Genomic DNA, 22,866 nt, shown 5'->3' on the forward strand with positions numbered 1-22,866 from the left:
TTTTTTTTTTTTTTGGCCTCTTTCTGCTGGGATAGGAATCCCATTTTCTTTCTTTCTTACACACTCCATGTAACATTTCTCACTAGGTTCTTCTTCAGCCTTTTTAAAAAAATCTGGTTCACAGAAAGAACTCTTGTTCTATTTCCACGGATTGAAGACTTCATTGTCAGGTAAAATGTGTAGCTCCTCACTGAAGGGACTCTAGGAGCCCTTCATTGTGTTGGGCAATATGAGCAACATTCCCAGGCCACCTCTGGCTGAAGAGAAGCTCTCTTCCCAAGGGGCCTGAAAAAGATTGCTTTCATTCCTCTTCCTCCTTCTTGTCCTCTTTCCCTTCCTCTTTGTTTTCTTTCAACTAATTTTTATTGAGTATATTGAGTATCTATCAAATAATAAGTCCAATGTTAGGGCCCACATAAACATGAATTTCATGTTGGCATATATAATTAGGCTTTCAGCTTTGTATTTTTCCTGTGATGAATAGGGACTGGGGATATCCTGGTTAAGGGCCACAAGTAATAAAGTTTTATGTGAGACTTCCAATCGTTTTAGCTACCTCTGTGAAGGATTTTTATGTAATATTTATTAGTAGCTATTTTGAGGTTAATGATACTGGTAAAAAAAAATTTCTTGCTCTTATTTCCTACCAGAGAGAAGCCTTATTCCCTTATGTCTCTCTGATTAAAATAAATAGGTGAAATTATGTCTTTCTACTCCCTTCTGAAGCTTTTCGGTGACTTGGAGTCTGCCCTCAGAGCCAAGAACAGACAGTAAGAAAGATCTGGAGCATCCTTGCATGTCACTGCACCGCTCGAACTGAAGCTCAGTTAGACAAACAGCCAGTATTCTCCAGGCCGAGGGCATTTAAAGTATTGAGCACATTTCAGATGAGCTCTGATCTTCCAGTGTGTGACTGAAAATAATTCCAGGTTTTCAGCAATGAGGTTCTACATGCCTCCACTTCCAGTTGGTTACTGACCTTTTTATAACAGATTTTTCTTTTGGTTCTGTTAATCATCGCTTTTAAACATTATTCAATGAAAAAAATATGTGTGCCATACATATATAAACATATCCAGGGGAATCAATGGAAACTTCCAATGATTGTGCTAATATATCTTTAGAATGGAGTCTCTGATCAGCCCTTGAAATCATTTCTGCTTCAGATGTCCAAAGCCTAACAAGCAACGTTAAGCGTATGAGTCGGGTTTTATTTTCCACATTATATGCTTTTTCAGATTATCAGTTGATGTTTCTACTGCCTTGAGAACTTGCAAGCTGAGCTTTCCCTAGACATATTTTATATTTCATATTATATTCCCATACTAAGACAATTGGATGGATTTGGGCAAAGATTAAGGGGGAGTCATTCTCAAACCAGTCTGACCATCCTCTTACAGGGAATCTGTGCTTTATTAATCAGAAGGCCTTGGAAGGCTACCAGCTAGAAATGTAACCAAACACAACCATCTAAATTTGTGTAATTCAATGTTTACTTTCCATTAAAACAGCTAGTATTCTTGTAGTATTGCCCATCGAATCGGTCTAGGAAAAAATATTTTATTTTTCAACTAACTGTTTCAGAATCTTATCTATATTCTACCAATATGGAAAGGAAATTTTTTTTAAAACCTGTTGGTGGTATGGTAAACTCACTGTGCTAAGGTGGGAAGACACTTGGATAACAATCTCAACCACATGATTCACCAGCCAGAAAATAATAGAAGTGGAAAAATCTTTCATTTCGATTGTGTTTTTTAATGTAGAATTTTTTTCACATACACTATTCAATTTCAATCATATTCTTTCTGGGATTCAGTTTTTTTAATCTGGAAAACAGGGATAGTAACTCCTACTGTGTCTACTTCAGAGGGTTACTGTGAGGATGAAACACAAAAAGCACGCAAAACTGAATTTAGAATCAGAAAGCACCGTGTAGTAGTAGTATATACATTCATGTGAAGAGTCAGTTTGGCCATGTATTAACAATATTAAGGATCAGGAGAGAAAAGAATGAGACTGACTTAATTTGTCAGTTGTGTGAACCCGGAGGCAGCATACCGGGACCATCCATGCATACTTTCTGAGTCTCCCACAAATTAACAACACTAAATTCATAACCATAGGCCTGCCAATTAAAGGACTGCTAGCTAAAGATGCATTTCCCAATCTTATTTCCAATAAATGTGAGTTACTTCTGAATGATTCCAAGTTGTCTCCTGTACATCAGGGCTGGGAAAGTTCTTAGAACACATACATTTACAGGAAGCTCTATTTTTCTCTTGGGAAAACTTTGCTCTGGAAATGACTACAAAAATATTCTCAGATACTGCCAAAGACGCTCTCCTTCCATGTGCTGAAAACCATTACATAAACTGGTGTGGGGCATGAATGTTACAAGGTGGCCCTATGACATTCCTCTTCTGGTTACCTTCTCAATGCACTTTTCTCAGTGTGAGATATACACTCCACACACTCCTGTAGTCAGGAAAATCTACAGATGCTTAAATTCCCAGAAGCATTTTTCTTTCAGTTCACAATAGCTTTATCTCTGTGCTGAAATAAAATGCTTTTCAGTCAGAATCCCCTAACAATGAATACAGATGGAATCTGTCTAATCAGAGCAGAAAACTACCGTGCTCAGAAAGCATCAGAAACTTTTAAAATGCGCTGACAGAGCTAAAATTCATTTACCTGGGCAATTATGTCTGTAATTTCTGAATAACTATGGCATCTTCCCACGCAGGACCGAGCCAAAAAGTCTTCCACAAGCCGCGTTCCAATGCCATAACCCCTGTGGATAAAGGAAAGGGTGTGGTCTGAAAATAGTATCTAAGTAATCATCGAAGTCTATTGGTGTTTAAGAATGGATTCATATGTTCAGCACTTGCGCAAATGGATAACAAACTAAACCAAACAAGTCAAATGGCTTTGGCAGTGGGCTTCTTATTCGTCCCATAGACCACAGAAGCAGAGTGCAAAACACCCAAGAAATATTAACTGGTTTCCTGCAAGCAGAGGCGAATGACCAGAATCAAGACTGGCCCAAGCTTGACAGTGTACATTGAAATTAAAAAAGGTTGGTGTCTGTAGCCTGATGCTTCTCATTGGCGACTAACTTTATCATTATTACCTATTGACAGAAACAGATCTGAGAGTCTATTAACAGCTAACTTGTTTGCTGCAGGTATGATACCTGGATGCTCTCTATTCTTTTAGCAGAGATATCACGGTGGAAAGGCAGGCATTTCCAGGATGGGCTCCAGGAGGGGGGAAAAACGAACAGAAAAATAAAGTTTTTGTTGCCAATGAAGGTTTCAAAGAAAAAAGCCAAGTTCAGAAAATTTATTTTTCATTCCAGGGTAACAAACTGTGGAACTTAGGGGAAAGTATTGGTATTATTTGTTAATTCCACCCCAAGCAAATAGCTCAAGTAGTTCCTGAAGTACGATTCCCAGAGCCTTTTACGGGGCCGTGATACTATCACTGAGTGTGGGGCTAAGATGGCTGAGCACACGCCTTCAACAAGAGATACTGAGAAATTACACAATTTCCAAGAGAGATACAAAGAAATGCCAGTCTCTGTCTCATGAGAACTTTCAGTCTAGTTGGAGAAATATGACCTTACTGGTGGAAATAAAAAGGAGTACTGTTTTTGTCAAACCTCTGATACAAAATTGGTCCTTTAATTTCACAGCCACATGTACGGAGACAATTCCAATGGAGCCAAAAAGGCCCAGCAAGACACCACAGTTTTTAGAGGCAATAATTGCTCCAGAGGATCTAAAAAAAGTGAAATTTGTGGTGACTGGGCAGTGGGGGAGATGGCTTTGATGTCAGAGTGCTTATTAATTCACTAAATCTTGTGGGATATTCTGTTTGTATTTCTGAGTGGATAAAGATATTCAATTTAGCCTCTTTGACTTTGGAGAAAAATGGTTTATAATTCTCTTAGGAATCTGACACCGACAAGAGTTTTAACAAACAGAATGTCTACTTTACAGAAATAGTTGTACCAGGATTTAAAAATGTTTCTAGTGTTTTCTAATTATCATTATGAATATCCCCAGGTGCAGCCACTGGAAACTGGGAACAGTGATAAGAAGCTAAAGTGTTGTGAGCAGCAGTACTGTGTGTGTGTGTGTGTATATATATATGTACATCTATCTATCTATCTATCTATCTGTCTATCTATCTATATATGTATATTGCTTTGGTCAAAGAGTATTTTTCTTCAAAGCAGATATTTTATAAATTAAAAATGTAAGAGGCTCTCAGCAGAAGCTAGTAAAGAAATCCAAATGTGAAATGTTTTTCTTAAGGAAAGGTTTTTCTGTAGCCTCTCAAAATTTATTCTTTATTATTTCATTCATACTTGTTAAAATGTTTACTCAACTAGCTAACCAAAGGTACTTTTTTAAGGCAAATAAATGAGCTTCTTTATTTTCTACAGCTATTCCACAAAACAATGCAAATCTAACACATGTCAAATAAAATGAACTAATTTCTGGAAATGCTATGTCAGATGTTTAAGTGAGACCTAAGTGTAAAATAGCTTTAGCAGCTCCTGCTATTGTAGACAGTTTGGATGAAGAAGTAACTGGAAAAGCCACAGGTGGGCAGCTGGGCAATTTGCTTCTTTACGAATGCTCCTAAGAAGAAAAGAAAGAAAAAAAAAAAATGCGTGCATACCTAAATAAATAAAAAAAGAACTTTTTTTAAAAAGAAAAATAGTAACCATATAGAAAGAGAAGAAAACAAGGGTTTAAAAAAAGATCTTTCAGGCTTTCCTTTATATTGTCTTTTTTCTGTATTTCAACTGAAAATACAATGAACCCTTTTAAAAATCTCTAAGATGCTAGGCCAAATTTCCCCTTCAACCTGCCTAAGTAAATCTTTTAACCAACACACATTTTCCAGTCATTGCTCTGTTTGGGTCCTTTTTAGCATCCATAATTAAGAGGTTCAAAAATGTCATTTTATTTTGTTTAATTTTACTGTTTAGCAATAATCCGATGATCAGATAATTACTTTGAGAAAATTAAAAGGGAGAATTTGTGCAGGAAAAATCTCCTCATAAAAACAAGGAGAATGGGTTTTATTTAAAAAGGAAAGAGTGGGCCTTTCTATTTAATGTGTTTTTAAGTAAAGTATAGTAATGGTAAAAAATTCAAACACTAAAAACACTTATATAGGAAAAAGAAAATCTCCCTCCCTCCCACCATCCCCAGCCTCTCAGTCTTCCTCTTGGGCAACTACTATTAGATTTTTGCATATTGTTCCATAGATGGTCTATGCTTATGTAGGCATATATTTATATTGGAATGAGTTATGATAGAACAAAAGACTTCTGAAAAAAATAAAATCTGATTTCTATCATATTGTTAAGAGAACAATTTCAGTTTTGCCATATCCTTCGCTTATAAGTGACTATCAAAGAAATGATTTCCAACTAAAAAGAAACATTCCACACTTGATATTCATGGGGAAAAAAATGTTGCCTTCTATTACTTTATGCTGTGAACCCAAATGGCAGTTGGGAGAAATTACGTTCAGCTTTCAGATGTGATTCATTGAGATAAAAGAAAAACTGGTAAGATGGAGCAAGAGAAGTCATCAGAGGTAGAAAAAAAAAAACGCAGGCAATGGAAAGAAATAACAAATATTTCACAAGAATGAAAAACTTCTGCTTACATTTTATCTAAATATTTGTTCACATCTTCATCTTTTTCATAATCCTTACACAGTTGGGCAACCAGAGCTCCATAGGTGAGGACGAAGAGATCTTTGTTCTGGATAAAAAGGGATAATTTTTGTTATGGTAAAATTTACAATAACATATGACTGTACTTCTTTTTGTTTTTGTTTTTTTAACAAAATCTTCTGGTTGGAAGCAGCCTTAGAAATCATCTGTTCATTTTTTACACACTTTTATTAATATTATTGCCACAATTTACACTTTTGAGAACATATTATACTCACATTTGGATACATTGTGTGTCGGGGGAGAGCTATGAAATAAAATAAATTTCTTAACATGAGAACATCTTCCTATGCAGTTGCTTACATTATATAACTTGCAATACATTTTCATGGAGGAAGATTTTTTAAAAATACTAATTTCTATTTTTCTATAATAGCCTTTGACATCTGCCGACTGTGTTTTCGGGTTTTGGAAGGAAGAACTGGGTAAGACTTCTCATGAGACTGCACAATCCCTAATGGGTCCCAGATCTGCCAAGAACACTTTTAGGATGAACCCAACTGTAGCAACAAATTTGTGAGTGTTTTCTTTTTGCTTAGAGAAAAAAAGGAAATGTGAGTTTTCCTTCTAGATCACCAAAATATGCCTCGTTTTTAAAGTGAATTATAAATGAAAACTAAAACTGAGGACAAATTAGGTTTGGTTTAGCATAGGTATGTTGAATATACAAGAAACAAAACAAAAAGCTCAATACATTTTGAAAAGTCTCTCAGTTTTGCTTCTTCTATTGAATGCTATCTAAAAAAGGGAAGGGGATCTTAGAAATAATTTATTCCAACGCTCTCATTCCTACAGAGGAGAGAATGAGGCCTTGGAGGGACTGGATGTCTTGCCCAACTAGCCAGTAGTTCAGAATGGCATCTCAGACTCCAGGCCTCCATGCTGATACAGCATTTATCTCTAAGGTGTGCAAAGGAGGGTGCCATTTGGAGTAAAGGCGGGTGGGAGAGGAAAGTAGGAAGGAGGACCACTATTGAATATAATCTTATTTTGTGTATAATCCTCTATTTTCATGAACAGTCAAATGTGGATTCCAGGTAGAAGAGGTGTCCTTCTCTTTTGGCCCCGGTATTTTGAATAGCCTAATATGTAGGGGAAGATAAGGCCCAATAATATGTATTCTTTGTTTGAAGCATGAGCAGAAATGGCTCCAAAAATCAATCAAAATGGTATATTTAACAAAGTGGCTTCTATAAAATACATAATTTTGATTCAAATACTTACAAAGTTGCCCTAACATCACCAGTGTCGCCTCCTTTATTTATGGGTTTATATCATAACAAAGATGTTTCTTCAGTAAGGTAAAATATTTAATATCACAAAATAAATTTTAAATGGATAGAGTCTAAATATTATATGATACATATGAACATAATTCATATGGAAAATATAAATTCAAATGTCTTCAATGTATGTAGAATATATATCATATTTGTTAAGGACACTAATATATACAATTTAGGTATATGATCATTAGGAAAATAATGAGTACCTTAATATTTTTGCTAGGAAACAAGGGTTATAAGGTAAGGGATATAAACAATAATGTTGTTAAAACACTGAAGGGCCACCATGTATTCAATTTTAATTCCATTCTTCTTATTTAAATCTGCTAAGAACTTAATCATAAATCACAAGATATGCCTGTAAATTATAAATGAAATACCTGCCTAACATAAGCCACAGCAGAAGACAAAGTACTGCTATTAACAATGCTACAGCATAAAAATAAGTAAGGGAGAAAGAGAGAGACACAGAATGATAATGTTTTTGTTGCTACTGGCAGTAAAACAAAAGAATTTTAAAAAGACAAAAGGAGAAAAGGAGAAAAAATTGTACCCTACCTATATGCCATAGCCTCAGCATTGTGCTCATTTATAATTAAGGCCAGATTGAATAATGGCATTTTCTTCTTTCTCTCTGTTTCTGTGTCTGTTTTTCTCTCTCTCTTTGAGGGGTGGGGGATACTGTTATATTTTGAAACATATTTTACTTCCAACTGAGTTTCCAGTTCAATAGCCATAAAGGCTCATTTTCTCCATTCTGCTTCATGCCAAGGGTTATACCTTGAACTACATGTCCAGTGGGTCTCAAATCCATACCATGGATCCCAGGAAAGATCAACATAAATTTATCTTGATGGTTTTTAAAACAACCTGAACTTATGTACCCCCATGATGAGCTGAAATAAAAAAAAAAAAAAAGAAGATCATTTTATATGTGAAAAATAGAACACTATTATTTCAGGTTTTAGATGTATCAGGATAAAAATATGTTTTAACTGCTAGATAAATCAAGTAATTTGGGTACAATATGAATATGAACTCTGTACAATAATTGTTAGCATTTGAGAGCCTCATGGAAAAATAAATCAAATTTCCAGAATCCCAGACAGGGCATTTGCAGGCATTTCAAACTGGGGGGGTGCTAGTTAGTCACTATAATTCTAATTACCCTAGGGCTTAATTATATCAAATGCCCATCAGTCTCCTGAAATAGTTAGCACAGCTTTAAATTTAATGATGAGTCTTTCACATGTGTAAGCTCTGAATGACTAAAACTATAAGAGAAGACTAAAGAAGAATATTTATCCAAATCTAATCTGCAAAAAAATAAAGTTTTAAAAATAACTCTGAACTTGGACTACATAGGACGGAAAATATCACATACCAAATTACAATAATAAATACTTATATTTAATACTAGGTAATATGTTTTGAAGGCAACCTTTTAATATCTAGTCTTTAGAGGATCTATTCATATTTAATTTTACATATAATCAACTATTTTACATTTCATACATTTCATTTCCTATTTCATGAAGTATAAAATACAAAGAATTGCTTAATCTTTTCATATTTTCTGTCAGAGGCAAAATAAAAATTTGACACTTGCATGGATATAATTAGTCATATAAGAAAACCCTGAAATCTGTATAAAGAATCGATTATTCTGTTACAGTATATAAGAGATAATTGTAATAATGCTTAGAGGTGTCATTTATGATTCATTCCACAAAACACTCTCTTTGCTCTAGTGAAAAATTCTTATAACATCACCTTTCAAAATAAATCAGAAGTAACTCAAGAAAACATTTTTAATGTAGAAAAAGTCTCTATAAAAAGATCTTACTATTTTATGGTATTCTGGTCTTCTGTGTGCAGGGCGAGACATAGTGCTTGATAGATGAAGTGCTTGATAGATGAAGAATGTGATCTTCAATTTCTTTTCTTTTGCTTATACCTTAGAGGTGTATCAGTCTTTATCCTTTTGTTTTTACAAGTTCTTCCTTGGTTTGAGACAGGAGTGCTACTTCTGCACTCTACTGCCTTTGCTCTTTGCTGAACTGAAGAGGGAAAAATAGTCATGAACAGAATTGTCTTGTAGCCCAGTAACTTGCCACAGATCAAATAACTGTTTCATTTGTGAGAATGAGTTGTGATCTAGAACCACAAAAGCTGATAGTGTGAAGTCAGACCAGAAGCACTGAGACACTAAAATTCTTTAGCCCCAGGGAGTTCAAGAGTGGTGTTTTGTTCTCATGCCAAGGCATTGTTTTAAAATCACAGAGAGAAACCTTTTCAATCCAGGATAGGTCGAAATGTTAGCATTGTTAAGTCTTGTATTGATTGTTGTATGAATTAGAGAGACAGGATCAGCAATCTATAGGTACTAAATCCTGAGTTCAAACCTGATCAACACCACCAATAGGTAGCACATTGTCCCCAAAACCTAGCCCCCCATATTGTATGATTACAATATTCAAATACGTCTGGTAGTCTTTTTTTTTTTTTTCCTTAGCAGCAATCAGCAAGCGATTTTAAGGAGCAAAGAATGGTTGATATTTTCTGACAAAACTGTTGCTCAAAATGGGTACTCAACAGTTTAATAATGTATAATGATTCTGGCAGAGGAAGCAAGCCCTTAGCTTTCTTTTGATTATTCCTAAGATGTTAGCTATTGAAGGCTCTCTTCCTTTATATAGAAGTATAGATATTTAAAGTTCAAGCAAAAAAATCCTTTCGTCTTGACAACTGTAGGATGCAGAAGATCAAAATCTTTGCAGAAACAGAAGTACAAAACTCAATTTAGGAAAGTAGTTTCCTGCTTCTTACAGTTTGAGTCATTTAGTCCTATTTGTTGTGGCAAATCCTTGCTATAAAGTGACAGACTAGTTCATACTTTGAAGAAAAGTGTGGTGTAGTTGAAAGAATATAGGAGGATTTGGGAGGCTCAGGCTAAGTTGCAGTTCTACCATTTACTGGTTCTGTGACTTTGGGCAAGCAGTTTTACTGTCCCATGGCTCAGTTTCCACATCTGCAAAATGCCAACAACTCTACCCACCTCCTAGCATAATTGTGAGTATCAAAGAGATAATTTGTGCTATAAAACACATTATAACACACTATATAAAAACTAATTACTATAGGTTATTCTTGTAGTTGAATAGACTGAATGGAATTCTACAATATTTAAGGTATTTCCATTAGTTGCTATGTTCTATGACACGATGATCTCAAGAAAATCAGTTTTGCTGGGTTGTGGGGTAAGGGTGGGGGGCTTTTCAGTAGCAATTAATAACAAATTATATTTATATAAACTTTACAGTTTACAATGTGGTTTTCATTCTCTTTACCTCATTTTAACTCAGCTACAATCTGCAAGGTAGTCAGTACTATAATCATGGCCATGAATGGACTCTAAAAGAAGAGAGGTTAAGAAATTTGTTCAAGGTTATGTGGATAGTAGGCAACAAAGAGAGATTTGGGCTAAATTTGCTGATTCCAAATCAAAAATTTTTTTCTATTACATGCATTCTAATTATGTTAGAACAAAATATGGTAGAGGTAGACTCACAAAAGCTACTAAGGCGTAGTGATGGCACGTTGCTAGGCCTGGTTTGGGGACAATTTTGGGTTCCAGGTAACAGTTCTCTGAGAAAACACAGAAAAGGTCTGTGTGCTTGGTGGAAGGGGATGGTGGTACTAGGATGCCTGGTGTTGTGGAAGTACCTGGGCAACTGAATAGAGACTTGGGAAGATGCTAACAGAGGACAACATCCACTGATCCGCCAGCTATACGATCATCTGAGATCATCCACAAACAATCAGAGAAAGCAAATCTACTTCCAGCTACCACAATATCTGGTCCAGAAATTTGTTATCTTTTTGCAACTTGTTTTTCTATTTGAGGCTGCACTCAGTATTTATTTTAACCTATGTTTACATAAAATTTGTGTATGATTTTCTCTGCAACCCACCCTCCCTTCCCCCCCAAGGATAGCTCTGGTGCTCAGATCTGATTTTCCTTATCCATGTGCCAGTATGTGCTCAGTGAACAAGCTGGTGGGTCTCTGCTGAGGAGGAGACATGTGATAACTGTATGTTGAATAGACGGGTGACAGCAAGCTATCTTTAACAAGGAGACCATTTGACTATAAAGCCTATTGTGGCCTGAATGTCCCTCAAAATTCATGTGTTGAAACTTAATCCCCATTGTGGTAGTATTAAAGAGTGGGGCCTTTTGGGAAGTCTCTGCCCTCATGAATGGATTAGTGCCTTATAAAAGGGATGAAGGAGACTAGCTCTGACCTTGTTTTTTGCTCTTCTACCTTATAGGGACAAAGCAGTCATCCTCCCTTATCCTTCAGCCATCAGCCATGTGAGGACACATGAACAAGGCACCATCTTGGAAACAGAGAGCAGCCCTCACCAGACACCAATACCAGCACCTTGTTCTTGGACTTCCCAGCCTCCAGAACTGTAAGAAATAAATTTTTGTATTTTTTTATATATTACCCAGTCTCAGGCATTTTGTTATAGCAGCATGAAAAGACCAAGACAAAGCCCCAAATAAAATTGATTACTCACAGATGTAATCATTCACAGTCATTGACAAATTACATAGTAGGACTGCAGATGAAACAATTATTAATAGCTCTTTCAACAGTAAACATTAATAAAAACTTAGGAATTTATCATCAGCAAACTACTTTATAGCACGAATTTGACACTCCAATAGTGACTCCTAATCAATCAATGCTCCATCCTTTTCTACATAATTGCCTGAATAAATGGTCTTTAATTTCCTTCCCCACTTCTTCACTTACCATATACAGATGGTCCTTGACTTGTGATAGGGTTATGCGCTGACAAACCGATGGTAAATTGAAAATGCATTTAACACATCTAACCTACCAAACATCATTGGTTGGACTAGCTTACCTTCAACATGCTCAGAACACTTACTTTAGCCTACAGTTGGACAAAATCATCTAACACGAAGCCTATTTCATAATAAAGTGCTAAATATCTCATGTAATCTATTGAATACTGTATTAAAAGTGAGAAACAGAATGGCTGTATGGGTACTTGAAGTACAGTTTCTACCAAATGTGTATTGTTTTTGCAACATCATTGAGGACTGTCTGTACTCGAATTAAATTGGTTTTTAAATATGAACTTAAAGGAAAGATGTAGTACTTATTACCACACTTTACTGAACCCATTGCTGTATACACTTCAGGCTTGTTGTAAGCAGTAAAGCAGTAGTGACACAGCTGAAATTCTTGTACCCTTCTTAATCCTATTTTTTCCTCCTCGGTGGTCACCACTTACTCAGAACTTGATATTTATCCTTCCTATGCATGTTGTAAAAGTCTACACATATTAATATCCACAAAGAATATGTAATATTATGTTGTATGTTTTAAAACTTTACATAATATTTATCATACAGCACATATCCTACAGCTTGCATTTTTCTCTCGAAATTATTTGTTAAAGTTTATTCATATCCATACCTGTCATTGTAGATCATTTATTTTCACAGATTTACAGCAGGGGTCAGCAAACTTTTTCTGTGAGGGGCCAGAGAGCAATATTTAGGCTTTGTGGCTACACAGTCTGTCATAACAACTCAACCCCACTGTACCATAGTATAAGGGCAGCCACAGACCCTTAAGGAACAGGCAGTGCTGTGTTTCAATAAAACCTTATTTATAAACACTGAACTCTGAACTTCATATAAGTTTCATGTCACAAAATTTTCAACCATTTTAAAATGTGAAAACCATCCTTAGATCACAAGGCATACAAAACAGACAGTGGGCCAGCAGATCCCTACGTAATAGCGTTTTATTATTGTGGTCTATTAATCTATTCCTTGTTATTGGACATCAATGCTGAAATACTGAAATGATTTTTGTGATCTCCTACATGATCAATACATTTTGGCAAATGATTTTGGGAAAACTTATAAAAATGTTTCTACTTTTAGGGTATAGAATACTATACACAAAAAATACTAAGTTTATTCTTCATATTTTTATATCCTTCCTAATGTTAACTTGATCAATTTATTTCTGATACAGGTATATTAAAAATTTCTCTTTATGATTATAAGAATTTTTCCTCATAGCTTCATTAGTTATTGCTTTATGTATTTCAAAGCTATGTAGTCACAGACATACAAGTTGGCAACCATCATATCTTCCTAATGGATTGTTGTTTTTGTTATAATGGGATGGTCAAAATTAGCCCATTTGACACTCTTTGCCTTTTGTTCAGTTTGGCCTTCTTTTATTAATAATATTATTATTCCCAATGATACGTATTTCAATCCTTTCTTTTCAAGCTTTGCATATGGTATAGTTTTGGGAGTGTCACTTATAACCAGCATGAGTCTATTTTTTAATTACTTTGTAGATGAGTTTAATCCAGCTCTGGCGTGGTGGTTAAAAACATGTGTCAGACCACCCAGATGGTAATCCTGGCATTTCCACTAATCTGTGTGTGATCTTGAGTAAGTTCCTTAATCTTTCCACACCCCAGTCTTCTCATCTGTAAAAACACTGAGGATGATATAAGTACTTCATCATAGAGTTAAATAAAGAACAGGAATTAAAGAACAATTAAATAGGAACTAAATAATATACAGTTTTTAGAACAATGCCTCACATGTAGTAAGCACTCAGTTATTAGCTATTTAAAAACATTTTTTTTGTGATTGTTGCTGTATTTGGTCTCACTTCTACCATTATTTTGTGTTTTTTCTTTACCATCCTCTTTCCTTTGGTTTACTATCTCCTTTCCTGTCAATATTCCCATTTTATTTCCTCTGTTTTTTGAATGATCTATACATTGTATTTCTATTATTTTAGTGATCATTCTTAAAATTTTTATGGCTTTATTGAGATGTAATTGGTATACAGTTTGATGAGTTTCAGCATATGTATATACCACAGAAGCCACCAAATCAATCAATATAATTAACATTTCCATCACCCCTGTTCTAGCTGTGTTTTTTCCGATTCTGTATTTGTCTATTTGGCATCATTAATTATGGGACCAAATAATAGGCAAGTTGTTTACTTCTCCCCTGTGATCCAGAGCCCATACTCTGAACCACTTCCTTAACTAGGTCTCATGTACCAAGCTAATATTCAGGCTGCACTAAATCAACCATGGCCAGGTTGCAGACAAGTAGGGACAGCCTCCATGCCCCAAAGCCTGCCAGAATTATTTAAACTAGCCAATCCTAAATGTTTTCCTTGGTTACCTTGCCTTTTCCACAGAAACCCCAAAAAAACTCTGGACTTGTCTTTCCCCACCTCCTTCTGTCCCCTCACCAAACCTGATGCTTCCTCCTATGACTCCGCGTGGTGTGGCATGGCATGCCACCCTCTCTTGGGAAATGTAAATAAAACATTCTTCTTTCAATGGTGTTGGCTTCTTTACATCATCACTGTCACCTCCATAAAGTGAAATCCTGCTGGTCCAAGTTGATACAACCCCAAAAGTTTTCTCGTGTCCCTTTGAAATCCTTCTCTACTTATTCCTTCTCCCAAACTCCCTAGGCAAGCACCAGTCTGTTATCTGTCAGTATGTATTAATTTATATTTTCTAGAGTTTTACATAAATAGAATCATACATTATATAGTCCTTTTTTGAATTCTTTCATCCGGATAATTATTTTTAATTCATTCATGTTATTGTATATATCAATAGTTTATTCCTTTTATTTTGCTGAGTAGCATTCTTTTATATGGATTTATAATACTTTGTTGATTCATTCATCTGCTGGTGGATATTTGGGTTGTTTCCAGTTTGTGGCTATTCTAAATAGCATTGCTATGGACATTCATGTACCAATTTTAATGTGGACATATGCTTTCATTTCTCTTGTGTGAACAACTAGGAGATAAATGATTGTGTTATACAGGGGCTGTATGGTTAACTTTTAAAGAAAATGACCATTTTCCAAAGTGGTTGTTCTTTTTTACATGTCCACCTTCAGTGTATGAGAACTCCAGTTGCTCCGCATCCTTGCCAAGGTTTGGTATGGTTAATCTTTCTAATTTTAACCATTTTAGTAGGGATGCAGTGATATCTTATAATAATATTGCCTTAGTTGTATCATTTGTACAGCTAATAAATAAGGGAAATTTTAAAATGTCATATTTGTGGTTGTCATCATTTTTTTTGCTCCCATGTCTTTCCTCAGGGCTCATTTTTCTTTTTGCCAAAATATATCCTTTTGCAATCCTCTTGCTGAGGTTCTGTTGGTGGTAAATTCCTTTAGTCTTTATGCATCTTCATTTTTCTCTGTCTTGAATAATAGTTTAGCTGGCACTAAGCACTCTGGAGGTACTGTCTTCTGTTCTCTATTGCTATAGATGAGAAGTCTGCTGTCAGTTATTGGTCTTTTATAGGTTATCTATCTTTTCTTTCCGGTGGCTTTTAAGAAAATATCTTTTTCACATTCTGCAGTTTTACTCTGTGTCTAGAAGTGGATTTACCTTTATTTATACCACTCAAAACAAACAACATTCTTCTTAGGTGAGAACTTTTCTTTGATTCTGCAAAGTTCTCAGTTACTTTTCTTCAAATATTGCCTCTCTGCCTATCCTTTCCTTTTATCTTCTGGAAGTCCTGTTAGACAGATGGTGGAGTTGCTTAATCTGTCTTCTATTTCTCTTAACTGCTTTTAAAAATATTTTATTTCTTTGCCTTTTTGTACTGCATTTTGGATGAATTCCTCAGTCCTATGTTCCCATTCACTAATTATGTATTTAGCCATGTCTAGTTGAAAGTTTGAGACAAAAAACTTATATCATATCACTTATTTATAAGCCCAAACCAAGCCTCGTGCAGTGCCCTTCATATAGATATTATATTAATACAATTAATATTTGCTGATTAATAAACATACAAAACACCTTACATTTTTTGTTTATAGATATATAACTTTATTAAAAACCAAATATCACATTTTCATATAATAAAAAGATACCATATAAACAAATTTGCAATGTAATTTTTAAAGCAAAACAGCAATATTCTGTTAATACAAACAGATTTTAAATTTTATGCAAAGTTAGAATGTTTTTGTTGTGATTTGGCTTTAGGGACACCTAAGCTTATTCTTCTCCTTTGGGAAATCTTTTGGGATCTTCTGGCAGCATCTTCAGGTTAGGGACATTCCAGCTAGCCCTAAATTTTGGATTGCTCTAGTATTTGATAATTTCCATTATTCCCTATATTTTAATTTTATGGTGACAAAATCCTGGTCTAGTACAAGAATAAGAATGTTTCTGTTTTGCTTCCAATGCTCTATTTGCTGGTGCTCAGCATTTTGTGTTGTACAAAGCAGCACAAGCAAAGATGGAGGCAGTGTGCTTTGCAAGCAAGCCATCCTCTTTTTAGTGGAAAGATATGCTGAAGAAGTTTCCCCCACTCACCCATACAAAATGGTTCTCTCTCTCAATTTCATCCAGATATAATCTGAGGTGCATTTATTAGCTCAGGATTCACAAAGCACACAAGGAAAGATGCTCAAATCCTTTAAACAAGTAAGGATGTTGGGTCACGTGACACAACCAGTCAAACCAGTAAGATCCCATAAAATGGTTATAGCTGGTGGAGTCCACTGATCAGAAAGGGCCATGCACTGATTTGTGTAAGAGCTTCCCAGGATGAGCCCAACTCTCCAGAATATCGTGTCTTCATTGCAGAGAAGCGGAACATTTGTCAATTCTTTAATTGCAGCGTTGACTGTTGGCGGGCAACAACTGTTCTCGTGTTTCACATTCAGATGTCCCTGTCAAGTTGGGAAAAATTTCTATTATGGTTCTGCTTTTCTTGTCATTCCTGCCTTGATCCTTCTGATTGCTGGCTATGCTCTGAGAAGCCAAATGTGGACAATTACCGGTGAATACTGCTGCAGCTGTGCCCCTCCACACCGGAGAATCAGCCCCCTGGAGCGCAAGCTGGCTTGCCTCAGGTTCTTCAGCATCACTGGCAGGGCAGTTGTTGCTCCATTAACGTGGCTGGCAGTGACCCTGCTGACAGGCACCTACTATGAATGCGCAGCAAGTGAATTTGCAACTGTGGACAATTACCCAGTGTTTGATAACGTCAGTGCCAGCAAACGAGAAGAGATCCTGGCTGGATTTCCATGCTTCACATCAGCTCCTTCGGACCTAATCCCAGTGAGAGATGAAATAGTTCTTCTGCACAGATACCAGTCACAAGTAAGGTTTTGATTTTTTTTTCCTCTGCTTTGCTATCCCATAGTAACTATAGTCACTGGAAACATTTCGCATTCCTACAGCTTCTCATATTGTCTGATTGTGGAACACAAACTGGGTGTCGTTCATCAAAGTGAGTTCTGAGCAGCTATATAAATATAGTTAGGATGTTGGCTTTGAAGTTAGTAGACTTGGGCTTGAGTCTTGTTTTGCCACTTATTAACCTGCAAGAGCTTGAGTAAAATGGGGATATTAATAGTACCTACTGCATGGGGTTATTAATACGTCTAAAGTGTTCAATAAGGTACCTAGTACCATATTAAGAACAATGAATCTTAGATATTGTTATGAATATTATTATTGTATTACTAAATCCCATCTTCCTGCATATATATATTCTTAAATATATATTTTTATATATTAAAATCTCACCTAGAATTACAGGAAGCTTAATTATGATTAAAAAACTCCAATTACGATTTTAAACTTCGTATCTTTGGATAGGTTTGTGTCAGAGAGTAGTGTGGGGTGAGAGGGAATCTACTACATTTATAGGTTAAATTTTAAAAATGCAATTGTGTACTTCAGCAGTAGAGAAAGAGCCATCAGTTATATTAGTTTTCATTAATGAGAGCCATTAGCGTTCATCAGTTCCTCCAAGGGATTTGAGGAAAAAATATATTTTCAAACCACTGTAATATAGTAAAAGACGGTATTTTTTAAACTACTTACTGTAAAGGCATACAGGTGTTTTGACCTGCAACCTTTCAATAATTAAAATTTAGAAAAAATAATGCTATTTAGTTGGGAGGGGGACCCTACTATCAAGACACAGAATACCAAAAGGTTGCAATATGGCCTAGTTTAAGAAAAGTTAGATATCCCATTAATATACTCTGTCTCAATTTTTTTATATTAGCCCTAAACTCAGGCAGAGGAGCTATGTGAAGATAAGCAAAAATTCAAAAAATCAATGGAATAATTATAACTTTAAAAAAATGTTCTCACTTATGAAAAACTAAAATGTAATACACAATAGCCAGATTTTCTTAAAGTCAAAATAAAATGTCTTATGAAATACAGACTTCTGTGAAAAGACAGTTTTATAGTTCTGAGTACCATCACCAGCAGATTTTTCGGTTTTGTGACAATAAAACTTATATTTATTGAGATGCTTATTGTATACTATGTAAACATTTCACATCTTAACTCTAATTCTCATGATATTGAGAGACAGATATTATTAACCTTATTTCACAGATGAATAAATCGAAGCTTAAAAAGTTTATGTAACTCATATAATTCATAGAGCTAATAAAAAGCTGATCAAGATATCCCATGATCATGCTGCTGCCATTTCACCAGGCCACCTTCTGCAACTATCTCAAACTGCAATTACATTTGAGGAGTACACATGGTTTTTCAATTGGATTTTTCTGAGTTGACCACAAGATCACATTATGTTCAAATCCTTTCTTTGCCCAGGCCCCATTCTAAAATATCTTCCTGACATTAGTTTCACCCCATTTCAATCTACCTTTTACACATATGTCAAAAATATCTTTCTATTGATAAATGCAAATTGGATGATGAGATTTCCCCACTCTCAGTATAAAGTCCTTCAATACTTTTCTATTAATACTAGCCTGAGAACAATTCCAAATTCCTTGGCATGACATACAAAGTCCTTTAATATCTGGCTCTTGATCACTTTTCCACATAACTTCTATGACCATGTAAATCCAAATTCTTGAGGTTCTTCCAACTCTTCATGCTCTTATTTTTCTGTTTTCTTCCCTTATTAGAAGAGCAGTATTCTCCTCTCCCTTAAATGAGTTCATTTCTCTTCCATTGTGCTACCTCAGGTGTTTTGTTTACTCATACCAAAAACTACCAAATTGTACCATATTTCTTGGCTTGCTCATTTGTCTCCTCCTTTGGGTTTAAAAACCATAGAGAATGTGTGAATGTATCTCAAATTATTGAGATAATTATTCACATCTGAGTTATTCACAAATTATTCACACCTGAGATCCCTTAACCAAGCACCATGTACTGCCCAGGGTAAGAGGTTAACCTGGATCTCAGTAAATGATAGTTGATAAATTAATGAGCATCTGGGATGGCTTTTCTGCTACCATGCTGGCATCTGTTCAGTTAAATTGTGATAGAAGTATCCCAAGAATGGAAAAATAAGCATCACATGTATTCACCATCAAATTAGTTTCACTGATCAACACCTAAGAGCACATATAGGAATAACATTAATCGGGTGTCAGGCAGATGGGGGGGAGGGGGTGGGTATACACATACATAATGAGTGTGGTGAGCACCGTCTGGGGGATGGGCACTCTTGAAGCTCTGACTGGGGGGGTATAGGGGGGCAAGGGCAATATACGTAACCTAAACATTTGTACTCCCATAATATGCTGAAATAAAAAAAATTGTGATAAATATCTCTTTGTAGGTTTTAGCCTCCATAGAGAGCAAATGTCCCACTGTGCACACACTGGTAATTCCCACAAGATGCAGAAGAGGCCTTCCCGGCCCAAACTGTGGGTGCATACTGTGGGCTTCCCTACCTGTGTGGAACTTGCCTCTCTCACTTTACATGATAACTGTGAAATATTGAAAAAAGAATAATAAACAGAAGAAAAAGGATTCTAAATTAGAAAACAGCCATTTATGTCAGTGTTTAAAAGTTGAGACTAAATAATCTCAAATAAAAACTAGTTTATTCTTCTTTCGAGGTATGTTTCAAAGACACATAATAAAACTGGTCAGCAAATGACTATTTGAGGACAAGGGAAATGAAAAGAAAAACAATTAGGCACTATAGGTACAGTGACTATACTATCAATAATACATTTAGAGACATGAGTTTGTTCACTGACTTTCTTCTTTAGCTGCAAAACATAAGAGGAAAAAGCAACTCAGGGAAAAATATCAATGAACATGTGTTGGCACACCATTGAAGACACCTTGGGAGCCCACTATTGTTATGTATCATACCATCATTTTCATCCCTATCATTGTCAAATATTTCTTAAGCATCCAAACAATGCATGGGCCTGTACCTGACGGTTGAGAAGTAAGCTTGAGCTAGAAGCAAAGAAAGCTGTGTATCTTATGTAAAATTAATTGGTGGGTTATAGTGTCTGTCACTTCAAGGACAGCACTTTTAATCCATTCCAAGTTAACTGGTCAAATTTCTTTGTAGCCTGAAAACCAAGTTGAAATGGCTGGGCCTATCCCCTCCATCAGATCAATTTCCACATCAAATGATCAGTACCTTGTTAATATATTAAAGACTAGAAAAGCAAATTTCTTACCCACATTTTAGTGCTTAGCTTTATAGGAATCCCTCTTCCCACGACTGTTTCTTAAATATTCGTTGTATTAATATTTTCTGGGTTTTTTTGTTTTTTTTTTTTTTGAATAATGACGTGAAGATGCTGGGCTGGATTTTGATCACCTTGGCAACCATCGCTATCCTAGTCTCCTGCTGTTTGGCGAGATGCTGCTCTCCCCTCACCTCTCTGCAGGATTATTACTGGAACAACCACCTTCAGAATGAGAGAGAGCTCTTTGAAAAAGCAGCAGAGCAGCACTCCCGACTCCTCATCACGCAGCGCATAAAGAAGCTATTTGGCTTCATTCCGGGGAGTAAAGATGTCAAACATATCCGTATTCCTTCGTGTCAGGACTGGAGAGAGATTTCAGCACCCAGTCTTCTATGCATGGGTGATTACTTGCAAAGTCACTATAGTTTCCTTGGAGACAGGGTGGATGAGGATAATGAGGAAGACAAATCAAGAGGTATTGAATTACAACCTTAATTGTAGCACCTTTCACAATTCAGGTTGCTTGACAACATACTTGGTTTTCATGATCGTGGAGTTCAACGTAAATCTTTTTCTCTCTCTTCATCTTTTTCTCTCTCTTCATCTTTTTCTCTCTCTTCTGATATTTGTTTACATAAGTCCAACTAAAATGTTATTTCCAAAATCAAGTTATCTGATAATTGTACGTATCTCTCTTTCTGAAATTTCATTGATGGTCTAGTAATGCCTATAGTGTCATACTGGTCTAATTAAAAACAGCTTGGAATTTGAAGTCATATCAAAACTTACATCTTAGTTCTATTACTTAATTGCTATGTAAAAGTTAATATTTCTGAGTGCTGTTTTGTCAAAGTTAATATTTCTGACTGCCATTTTGTCATCTGTATGTGGTGGCTATCTCATAGAACTGTTGTGAGGATTAAATGTGATAATGTAATCAAAGTGCTCAGCACCCTGCCTTTCATAAAATAAGTATTAATGTCACTTTCTCCCTTTCTCTTTGCATTCCATCACTATTTTCTTTCCCTCTAATTTGTGGTCTTCTCTGTTTCTACCTTTATATAATATCTAGGAACTTTTCACAACCTCCTCCTCTTTCTTCAAATCTAAATATCTGACCCTTTGGGAAGCAGGGCAAAAAGCCCTTTCTAAACTGGTAACATGTGAGGGAGGTCATACAGAAAAGTCTTGAGTCATCCTTCCATAACTGGTGGAAGATGATGCAATATTGTATTATCATTAGAATCATAGATGGTATTTGTAGCACCTCCATACTAAGAACATTTTTATAGCCACTACATGTAAAGTTTATTCTAGAAGGCTTCCCTTCCATGCTCCACTACAGAGCTACCATCTGTACCTTTTCAATATCAAATTGCACCTTTGCACTCAAAATCTATTTGGGGAACCAAGACTGCAACCTATACTTGTATATCCATGATCTATAACTCTGAAAGGGGATAACATCTGTCTGACTTTTCTCTGCCCACCTTTGCTAAATGCAACATCTAACATTTGACAGTTTTCTAATTTATCTTAATCACTGCTGATGTGTAATGTCTTGTGCCTGATTTTTGCCATGTTCACTTAAGCAACTGGCTTTTTGGCCAAAATAAGCAATCTGAGGACTTTTATTTCTTTCTTTAGCCAAAATAATAATTGCTTACTGGAATATAGTGCAACTGCCAATGGTCAACTAGACTCTCAAGATTCATTTTCACGGAGACCAAGGAACATGACTATCTAAAATGCCATCAAATACTTGGTAATCTATTTTTACACAATTATGGAATATTCTATTCTGTGTAAGATTCTTTTTTATTTATTTATATTTTTATAGTCTGGGTCTCACTCTGTTGCCCAGGCTAGAGTGCAGTGGTGTAATCACAGCTCACTGTAACCTTGAACTCCTGGGCTCAAGTGATCCTCTTGCCTCAGCCTCCTGAGTACTTTGGACTACAGGCATGGGCCATCATGCCTGGCTAATTTTTAAAAAATATATATTTTTTTAGAGATGGGGTTTTGCAATGTTGCCCAGGTTGGTCTCAAACTCCTGGCCTCAAGTGATCCTCCCACCTCAGCCTCCCAAAGTACTGGGATTACAGGTGTAAGCTGCTGTGCCCTGCCTATTTGGTGTAAGATTCTTTTACACAATTATGGAAGATAAACTTATGCTTGCCACCGTTCTTTCAAGTTGAGATAACTTGAATTTGAGAAAGCTGCCTACA

At 35.8% G+C, this 22,866-nt stretch overlaps 3 protein-coding genes across 3 annotated transcripts in view; 2 read left to right on the forward strand and 1 right to left on the reverse strand.

Moving 5' to 3' along the window:
• Positions 1–8,938, reverse strand: part of TRAPPC3L (trafficking protein particle complex subunit 3L) — a 36,469-nt gene extending 27,531 nt beyond the window's left edge. The window contains exons 1-3 of the mRNA XM_045544233.1: positions 8,897–8,938; positions 5,695–5,792; positions 2,695–2,794 (exon numbers count right to left, since the gene is read on the reverse strand). Of these exons, the coding sequence (XP_045400189.1) occupies positions 2,695–2,794; positions 5,695–5,792; positions 8,897–8,938 (240 nt within the window). The remainder of the gene's footprint in view (positions 1–2,694; positions 2,795–5,694; positions 5,793–8,896) is intronic.
• Positions 1–11,478, forward strand: part of CALHM5 (calcium homeostasis modulator family member 5) — a 32,624-nt gene extending 21,146 nt beyond the window's left edge. Inside the window, exon 2 of the mRNA XM_045544231.1 lies at positions 11,383–11,478. Within this exon, the coding sequence (XP_045400187.1) occupies positions 11,383–11,439 (57 nt within the window). The 3' untranslated portion in view covers positions 11,440–11,478. The remainder of the gene's footprint in view (positions 1–11,382) is intronic.
• Positions 11,479–16,679: 5,201 nt separating this feature from the next.
• Positions 16,680–21,161, forward strand: CALHM4 (calcium homeostasis modulator family member 4). The gene is made up of 2 exons (XM_045542296.1): positions 16,680–17,297; positions 20,747–21,161. The coding sequence occupies exons 1-2, from the start codon at positions 16,740–16,742 to the stop codon at positions 21,131–21,133; spliced, it is 945 nt and encodes a 314-aa protein (XP_045398252.1). The 5' UTR covers positions 16,680–16,739; the 3' UTR covers positions 21,134–21,161.
• Positions 21,162–22,866: the final 1,705 nt, after the last annotated feature.

This window comes from Lemur catta, chromosome 2 (assembly GCF_020740605.2).
Source record: "Lemur catta isolate mLemCat1 chromosome 2, mLemCat1.pri, whole genome shotgun sequence".
Classification (NCBI taxonomy): domain Eukaryota; kingdom Metazoa; phylum Chordata; class Mammalia; order Primates; family Lemuridae; genus Lemur; species Lemur catta.